This window comes from Vicia villosa, linkage group LG2 (assembly GCF_029867415.1).
Source record: "Vicia villosa cultivar HV-30 ecotype Madison, WI linkage group LG2, Vvil1.0, whole genome shotgun sequence".
Taxonomy (NCBI): Eukaryota; Viridiplantae; Streptophyta; class Magnoliopsida; order Fabales; family Fabaceae; genus Vicia; species Vicia villosa.
The window spans coordinates 172,060,526-172,071,035 of record NC_081181.1 but is presented as its reverse complement, the minus strand read 5'-3'; the positions used below and the strand labels follow the sequence as shown (position 1 = coordinate 172,071,035).

Below are 10,510 nucleotides of genomic sequence, written 5' to 3'. Positions count from 1 at the left end.
ATGAATCAATACATGTCTTTTTTATTGTCGCTTCTTTTATTATGTGTTGCTTCCTCGAATTCAATTACTAACAAAGTTGTTGAAGTAGATGTCATTTGTAAAGAAGCCTCAAATCCTTCGTATTGTTTAAATCTTCTCAACTCAAAGCCAGGAGGAGCAAAAGATGTTAGTCTTGTTGATTTTGCATATTACATGATTGACGTGGTTATTGACAATTCAACCAACACGGATGTGCTAATATCCAAATTGATTGATCAAATTGGTGATAATTATACCGAAATAAACTATTACTATCGTTGTGACTTAAATCTTCTTAGCGTTGATGGTGTCATTGCTAAGCTTGTGATTGCAGAAAAAGATCTGACACTTAAACATTATCCAGCCATGATCAAAGGTATAGGTGATGTTATGAATAAAATTCTTCAATGTCGTGATAGTCTACGTCAACATAAAACGAGTCCATTAGTAGCCCAATATGTTGATGTTCTTCAACAAAGTGGTCAAGTGCTTCAAATTATATCAAAATATATAAATCGTGGATAATCAATTGTAAGGGTGGTGATTTTATGAGTAATCCAACAAAATATTATGATAATAAATGGATGAATACTATGTAGTTTTGATTCAAAAATATGATATCTTAGCCACATGTCACATTGGTAGCAACTCTAAACATAAATTCTACCACGTGTCACCTAGATAGCAACTCTAACACACAAACCCTGATTATATTTTTACTAATTTGTCCTTACATTAAAAATAAATAATAATAATAATAATAATAATAACAATAATAACTATAATAATAACTATCATAATAATAATAATAAACATAATAAAAATAATTATTATTATACTATAACTAAAATAATAATAATAATATAAATAATAAATTATAATATAATATTCATTTAATAATAATAAAAAATAATAATAATATAATATAATATTCAACTACAACAATTAAAAATACTATTATTTATAAAAATTATAACTATCTATCTACTATGCACCCAACTACAATATTTAACACTATATTAATAATTATTAGAAATATATGATGAATAAATGAAACAATCATCTAACAATATAACAAAAATATATATGTTAAAGAATTGAAGTAGCAAAAATATTATAAAAATAATAATTTAAAAACAGAACTAAAGATTAACTGATATAATAGTTTAAAATTTATTAACATTTTATTTTAATACTTTATAATATAATGTAAAAATATTTTTTAAATATTGCATTTAAATATAAATTTTATTAATAAATAAATTTGAGAATTTGAATTTTGAAGTGATAAAATAAAAAAAAAAAAAAATCTTAAAAGGTATATTTTGATATAATATTATTTTTAAAATCTTCAAATAATATGTTTTTGTTAATATCAATAAAGTTTTTAATAACTATATTACACATATTTTAATAACTGTTTTTGGTTATCATCATTGGGTTTTAATTACGATTTGTTTTTGGAACAAAAATCAGTTACAATCATTATAGTTATTGCAAAAATTAATTTTTATAAAATGAATAGTTTTATGAAACGGCCAATAATAATATAATTTTATTATTCTGAAACCGATAAATTTGTCTCACTTTCTACCTTAAATAGATAAACTTTTGTCATTTTCTTCCTCACACGTATATTTTAGAATTCCATGCATAACCTCACAAAACATGGAATATACGTCTCTTGCAATCATCTACTATTCTACGCCGATTCAAAAGAAGAATTAATTTTTGTATCTTTATCTAATATTCTAATCCAAAATCTCTTGGATGATTTCATCTTTTTAACATCTATTCAAATCTATTTCATGCCCATGTTTTTCTGAATAGATTTTATTTTATCCTTTTGATATTTAAATTGATTTCATATATATTATTTTGATCGTATTCAAATTAATTTATACTCATTCATATTTTGTAATATAATTTCTAATTATAATTTTGCAGGTTTTGCAATTTGAATGAGAGTCTAATCGATACAAGCTCCTACAAACAACAATCTTAGCATCAATTTTGAAATAGACGTCTATTGCAATCATCTAGAGAATCTAAATTCTAGAAACAATAATATATATGCTTATGTTCAGATGTTTTTATTTTTTGTATTTATTTTTAATTTTTTAATTTAATTTCCTTCGTCTATTTTTATTTAAATCCTAGAAAATAATATATACGCTTATGTAAATATAATTTCTAATTATAATTTTGCAGGTTTTACAATTTGAATGAGAGCCTAATCGGCACAAGCTCCTACAAACAACAATCTTAAAATCAATATTGAAATATACATCTCATACAATCCTCTAGAGAATCTTAATTCTAGAAACAATAATATATATGCATTTGCTAAGATGTTTTTTATTTTTTGTATTGATTTTTAATTTTTTGTATTTAATTTACTTCCTCCTTCTTCACAAATATAAATATATGTTGTTCTTTATTATTATAATAAAGATGCACATAAACTTATCAACCTTCCAATTTAAAAGTTGGTGACTTTTGCAATCATTTGGATAAACAAATTTCTATAACAATAATACACATGATTTCGTCCAAATATAACCATACCAATTAGATTATTATTTTTTTTAATAGATTATGACTTCTTCCACTTATCATTTTTCTTTGGATTAATTTCCTTAATCTTAATTTTAAAATATATATTTTCGTGGTAAAGCAACATCGAATGATTGATGTTGTTATTCTTTATAAAAAATTATATTCGTTTAATTTGTGACAAACTATATTTAATTATCATTTTAATTTTTATGAAGTTTTGTTTCTTATTTCTTTTTAATTTTAATGCTAACCTACATTCCTATTAAACCATTAATGACTTATTAAAAATATTAAAATATTTTTTTCACTATTTATGATTATTTATCATTTCAAATTGTAACTCAAAAAAATGAAAGCCCCATTTTACTTTACTAATGATATTATCAATCAATGAAAACTCTCTATAATAATATCGAATATTGTAATAAGTTCATATATAAAATAATATTTGAATAAACTCATTAGAAAAAAAATCCTATAAACATAACAAAATGATCCTCTATATTATTCTTAAAATTTAACTTTGTCTCAAATATACTTATAAGACTACATATAATAATTACTTAAATAAAATCATTTAAAAAAATTTCACAAACCAATCAATAATCTAAAAATTTGAGTTCAAAATATTATATACAATAATAATTATAATATATTATAAGTCAACCGCGCAACGCGCGGGTTATATACCAGTTACAATTAAAATCAAAATTTAAAGAAGATGGATTCAACCAATTAGGAAATAAAAATACTAGGAAGAGAGAAGAAAGTTAAGTGAAACACTTTAGTTATTACTCTACAAGATATATATATATATATATATATATATATATATATATATATATATATATATATATATATATATATATATATATATATATATATATATATATATATATATATATATAGAGAGAGAGAGAGAGAGAGAGAGAGAGAGAGAGAGAGATGACTTCATCAATTTTCCCAACTCCTTGAGGATCATTTGCATTTCCTCTTTTATGATGTTGATGAATCTTTTTGTTAGCGTTCCCTCTCCCCAACTCCTTCATTTGTTGACCACATGTCACGTGTCCCTTAAATTCTTTAATTTATTTGAGATCATAACATCCCTAAATTAAAATCAATCTTGTCCTCAAGGTTGAAACTAAAGCAATGTTGGGGAATAATAGTATCTACCAAGTGGTTTCGAAGTCAATTGAACAACCACACTAATACTATTGATTGCATTGCGAGGATACTTTTAAGGGATAAAACACTACAAAAAATAATAGATTAGCTACCAAATTTTACTACAAATTAATTTTATAGTTAATTTCAAGTTAAAAAACATCTATTTTAACTCTATTAACATAAACAAAAATAAATATTAAATATTATTTCATATGGTGATTTCTTAGAACACAATATTCATTTAAAGAAAATTATATCTTAATTAAAAAAACTCACGAAACCCTTTCCCCCGAATCACTTTTTCTTCAAAATCACTTTTCCTTCACAGATGGAAAATCTCCATCGAAATCACTTTTTCTGAAATCACTTTTCTCAATCGAAACTGTTGTTTCTCTGATCCAAATCACTATTTCTCCGTCGTCGAAACCGCGGCTTCTCCTTTATCAATCGAAATCACCGCCTCTTGTCGTAAATGTGAGGATAAGTCTCCGATCGGAATCCCCGCTTCTCCATCATATCGCTTCTGCAACTTTCTCTTTGGAAATCGCTTCTTCAACTGAGAGTTTTGTGTCTTGCATCCTAAGGTTAGTTTTGACTTTTGTTTCTATGGAATATTCAGCTTCGCTTTCAATTGCTGGGAGTGAAGATCCATAATAATATGTTTGGTTATATGTTATTTGATTTTGAGTTAATTGATTATGTTAAGTTGGTTCTCATTAAAAGTGAGTCTAAAGGTGATTTATATGTGCAACCAAACATAAAAGCTACTGTTGCGAAAACTGATTTTGATATAAGTGATTTTGGTTAGAATGAGTTTAAAGTGGAGTATAAAAATCACTTTGAGAGGCAAAAACTATAAATTATTGCTTTAAAATAGAATTAATTCTAGAAGCGAAATGAATTCTTAACAAGAGCTACTTAACATATCAAAATTAGTTTGCAGTCTTTAGAATTAATCACTTTTCAATCTCTCATAATTGGATGTGAAGATGCATTGCTTGCTCATTTATCAGTTTCACTTTGAATTGTAGAGATTGATGTTTAGGAATAAAGGCTTGAATACTAACATAGAGTCCATAGTAATGCGGAGCTTTTCGTTTTTGCTTTCTTCAATTATATGCTTTATCTTCTTTCTAAGATCCTTGAAGTTCTTATTCTTCACATTGTTTGAAACTTGGGATGAACCTGACGGAGTTTCGTTGTTATGATCTCTTTCAACCGATTCTTGATCAGGACCGAGTAGTTGATGATGATCAGGTTTATGTGAAGAAGAAGTTGATGGTTTGTGAAAATCTGCAAAGTTTTTCAATGTTTCGTATATTTACATCAATTTGATCGTCGAACTAATGAAAACAATTGAGTGCAAATAATTGACAAGGTATCATTGTGATAAAAGATTTGTGAAAATCAGAAAACCACTTCGATGTAATTGAAAATAATTTAGTACAAATAGATTAATGAATGTATGAAGTTGAAAATAAGAAAAACTCAAGTTAAGGAGTGAAAACAGTGACAGAAGATTACTTTTTTCTGTTACCATCCATGTCTTCGTACTTATGGTATCTTGTCACTTTGAATGATATTTCAAGAACAAAACAGTTAAAGAACATATGCAATATGATTAACCTTACACATTCTATTCTTTATAATATATCTCATGACAGACAATTATTGTTATCTTCAGTGAACAACTAAGTGACGGGTTGTATAACAAATAGGAACTTTCTTAAAATTACATGCCAAATCACTTTGAAATCATAAGTTATGGCAGAGAAATTATTTATTAAAATGAAATATTAAATTTAGCCTGCCATTCAAACTGCAATATTTTCCTAGAATTGATGTTTGTCTATGGTATTTGCAGGCTGATTGAGTATATCAACCTTGATTTCATGCTGGATTTTAAGAGGTAAAAGATGCATCATGAATGACAATAGATCCCATATAGTATTTTATTCTTGCATTGATACCTTTTATTGTATTTTGTTTTGGAAACCTTTGATAATCATATAATTAATTATATTGAGTAGCTGATAGGAAAACACATATTTTTTGTGAAGTACTTCTGCAAGAGAATTATGATTAGGGTGTGGTGCAAATGGAAGTCTCTTATCATTATAAAGTATTTTTAGATTTAGACTAGATATACTTCTAAAAGTAAGGCACCGATTTCTTTCTACTTGCCAGTATTCATGCTTCAGCCAAGAGGTGGCAGAATGTTTCTGAGGTGAGGAGAGCTATGAAAGACAAGATGGTGAAGAAAGAGCCATGCATAAGTTGGGTAGAAGTGAAGAATCAGGTTCACCAGTTCCGCATGGGTGATGAAAGCCACCCAAAGTCTATGGAGATTAATCAGTATCTTGAAGAATTAACTTTCACAAATGAAGATGCGGGGGCTATGTGCCTGACATTAACTCTGTCTTACATGACATGGACAACGAGGAAAAAGAATTCAACTTGACACACCACAACGAGAAAATAGCTATTGCTTTTACTTTATTGAGCACTCCAAAGGGAGAAGCCAATTCGAGTAATGAAAAACTTGCGGGTTTGCGGTGACTGTCATGTTGCCATCAAGTACATATCATAGATTAAAAACACAGAAATTATTGTTCGAGATTCAAGCAGGTTTCACCTTTTCAAAAATGGGGTATGTTCTTGTGGAGATTAGTGGTAGTTATTTGTTCCTTGATTTCCATTTTGGTGGGCAGCTTGCAAAGTTCCATTTACTAATCAATTCATAAATGAGATTGATTCTAGTGAAAATGAAGAATTCTTAGATGAAGATGAAGAATTATATGATTCAGATTCAAATAGTAGTTTGTAACTTTACCCTTTTTCAAATAAGAGGTTAATTTTATGGTCAACTTATTCTATTGCTTACTGCTATTATACAATTACAGTGCCTTATGTTTCTTAAGTAGGAGCCAAAATTTTAATTAATAATTCCAGGTTTACAAACTTCATTATAGCTTGTTCATTGTACTTACTAGGGTGCTCAAATTAAGATGCATAGTTAAATTTTGTGTTCTGCTTTGTCTGTAATAATAGGTGTGGACACTGCAAAAAGCTAGCTCCAGAATATGAAAAGCTCGGTAACAACTTCAAGAAAGCTAAATCTGTGTTGATTGCCAAGGTCAGCCCCCTGGATTTTATCTACGTTTATGCCTTTGATTATTGTTTTTAGTTTGTCTGTTACCTTCGTAACTTTGAGTTTAGTAATTCACCGATCCACTTTTACATGATGTTGCTCACAAGTTGTAAGTAGGCTTGTTGAGTTAATGCTCTCACATTTATCAGGAGTCATAGGAACATTAATTAATTTTTTCAAAGTTATTATTCCTAGATATATAGTTTATTCCTCAAAACGTGACTCGTGATATTATATCTAAGGTGATCACGAGGATGCCTATTCCAGCTGAAAAGTGGAAAAATTATCCGATTGAAGCAAAGGATGAATTATTTAACGATTTTATGGTAAGTATTTATAATTTATAGCATTATACTTTCTAATTATAGATAAGATTCTTTGTACTTATATTATAATAATGGTTATGTTTCTTTCAATGTTTTTGCTCATAATTGCTTCTGGTTATGTTTCTTTCATTATTTTTGCTTTAGTTTTCAATTAATTAGTGTGCTTTCTCATTAAAGATGCATATTGATTGTATCAAACGGTTCTGGTTCTGTTTCTTTCATTGTTTTTTCTCATAATTGCTTCTGGTTCTGTTTCTAATAATATGTCTACAAGATTGAAACTTATTGAATTCAGTCAAGAAACTTATTTGTTAGATGCTGTTAACTTTTCCATGAGCATCTATATAGAAATGAAGCATTTCTTTCACTTTTGGCTGCTAATCAATGAACATCTTTGTTTACAATTTGTCATTGTTGTTTATTGTTGATCCTACAATGTAAATTGTGGTTTATGAATACTTTTTAAATGTGAATTGCAGCAGGAGGAGTTGAAACATATAGTTTCGTTTAGAGACGTGTATGCTCGAGTTCATAAGAAAAAAGATGGAGAATATGTCTCTCAATGATCGAAGTTATTTGTTGTAAGTTATTAAAATTTAAAAATGAAATGTGTAATGTTTAACATGAATGTAGGTTACATAATTAACATATTCTTCGTATGTGTTTTTTAGGAGTCATATGACCCGACTATATTGGAAAAGTATGGAGAAGACTCTTCCACTCATCCGATGATTGATCCTAAAGTGTGGGTAGAAGTTTCTAGCCAGAAAAAGACAAGGCATACATTTATGGATCGTAGCTTAGATGTTAGAAGAACTATGTCTGCCCCATTTGTTAATGTCACTAGTCATTCCAGAACCATGGAGGAAGATATCAAGAAAGTTGTGGATAAGGCAATGACTTCTTTTAACCAACACATTTGGCGGCAATTTTGGAGCCAATTCTTTCATTGATTCGATCCATGCCAAAAGCACCTATGCAAAGTGAAGTACCTGAAAAAACTCATGGAGATACAAGGTGAAAGAATGTTTTCCAATCTATTTTAGAAACCAGAGTTAATATGGAACCTGAGTTGTGATTTCTGAATTGGAAATAAAATAAAATATTATTGTAATGTATAATGTTTTAGTGTTATTAAGGGCCAGTTTGTTTTAGCTTTAAAAAAATGGATTTTTTCTTTGTATTTTTAAAAATAGATTTTTCAAAACCGTTTTACAAAATACTACAAGTTTTTTTATATTCGTTTTTTCTAAAATGAAACACTTAATTTGACATCCTATAACATAAACATACATAATTGAAGACCAAAACCTAGTCAAAATCATAATTTTTTCAAAAAGTTGTATTTCAAAAATGATTTTTATGAAAATCTATTTGAAATAGCTTCAAAATTAAGTGATTTTTTGAAATTTTGATATCCAAATTTTTTTCCCATAAATAGATAAAATACCTAAAATCATATTTTAAGAATAACTATTCAAACAAAATTTTTATTTGAAGCTTTTATAAAAAGTTTGTTTGTAAAAATTTTTTTCACAAAATTTGGTAACACTATAAAAATCATTTTTAAAAAAAGCCAAAACAAACGGGCCCTAAATATATTAAAAAAATTGATTTTAGAATATTATTGTGATGTATATTGTTTCAGTGTTGTTAAATATATTAAAAAATTAATTTTTTATTTATTTTATGACTAGTGTATTTTCATTTTAGTAATAAAGTAAAAATTATATTATATTTAAAAATGAAATTAATTAATTTAAATAATTATAAAAGTATGAATTAGTCTGATTAAGATTTATTTAAAAAAGAAAATAAAAAATAGTTGTAAAATTGTTTTAAATATTTAGCTTGAGATTTGTTACGATATTTTCGTAGTCATGTTGTAGCTGTTTAGTTAGGAAGAATAAATTCAACTTCGAAATTTTGCTACTGTTTTGTTGTGGTTTAGCTAGGAATAGTTTAATATTAGTTTGAATTTTGCTAGAAATGTTTTGCCAAGATAATTAGCCACTCAATCCATGCTAGGGCATAAATTGTAGTTAATCCCCAACAAATCTCCAACTATTTCTGTTTGATAGAGATTAGCTACGAATTAGCTAGTGTATTTGCCCTAGCTAATTTAAGATTTTCTTGTTGTGAAACAACCACTGAGCAATATAATAACATAAGTGATCAAGTGGTTGCTCTCAAAATTCTCAAAGTAAGTGTGAATGTTTTCTTGATCATACTTTTTCACTAATAAGTAATTAAGTGTGAATGTTTTCTTTATCATACTTTTCACTAATGCACTGGAGTATGGCTCTTGAGAATTATTGACTTTGCTCATGGTTGTAGCTAATTGTAAAGTTAACACAAGTCACATTAACTTGCTTAATCATACAGTATGGTAGGGTTATTTAGCTCTTTGATCACTCCACATACGAAAGTCTTTGCAATAGGTGTCTTTTCTTGCTTAACCTTTTTCATGTAAAGTAGAAGGCTTAATGTCATAGATAAAAGTAATCCTTCAGTCACATCAACGACCAAAATTGCAGTAGAAAATGAAATCAAACCCACAACTTCCATAGCACTATCATGCGAAAGATCATACATGTATATTAAAGAGTGAGCATTATATGGTTAAGTTACAAAAGTACAACCATTACTTATCTGGTTAGTTAATAGTTATATATGGATTGTGCAACAAAGACACCAATAGGAAGTAAGTTCTGGTAGGTTATATGTCTATATATCATAGACATGAAAACCTCTACAAGTGCCGATAATTAAACTTTGCACTTCCATGCAAAAGTTCAAGTGCAAAGCCAATGAAATAAATAGCCATGCAAAAGTTTCACATGTCTCCATAAAATTTCACTATAATTTCGTACAAATATGGAAGTCCTTGTACACTCAATTAAAAGCTTTCAAATTTGGTATAAGAAAATAGAACACCACCAAAAATGAATTAAATCATTTTTAAGAGAGAAAGTTTCTCCCATCTCTCTCTAGGTTTCTTAACGTCTTCTGGTTTTTAAGGAAAGTTCTTCTTCCTTCGATGGAGTGGAAACGTGCGAACATGAAAGGGTTTCAGAACTTGGTTATAAAGTGGGATACTTTTCTGTATGGTAGGATGCAGGGCGATTCATTAGAGGGGATTTCTTCCATCTTCTTCTCTGATTTCCCAAAGAGGATAAGGGCAGTTGACATATTCAAGTTGTTTGGTTGCATTGGGTATGTGGTGGAAGTGGTCATTTCTCCATGAAGGAACAATTTGGGTAGGCGGTTTGGTTTTTCTAGATTC

The 10,510-nt window shown here is 27.9% G+C and overlaps 1 protein-coding gene across 1 annotated transcript; it reads left to right on the top strand.

The window, feature by feature from the left end:
- On the top strand, positions 1-8,795 carry LOC131650656 (uncharacterized). The gene is made up of 8 exons (XM_058920361.1): positions 1-504; positions 1,966-1,970; positions 3,975-4,331; positions 5,612-5,656; positions 6,799-6,883; positions 7,141-7,224; positions 7,704-7,805; positions 7,896-8,795. Exons 1-7 carry the CDS (start codon positions 1-3, stop codon positions 7,788-7,790), a joined length of 1,167 nt encoding a protein of 388 aa, XP_058776344.1. The 3' UTR covers positions 7,791-7,805; positions 7,896-8,795.
- The last annotated feature ends 1,715 nt before the right edge of the window (positions 8,796-10,510 follow it).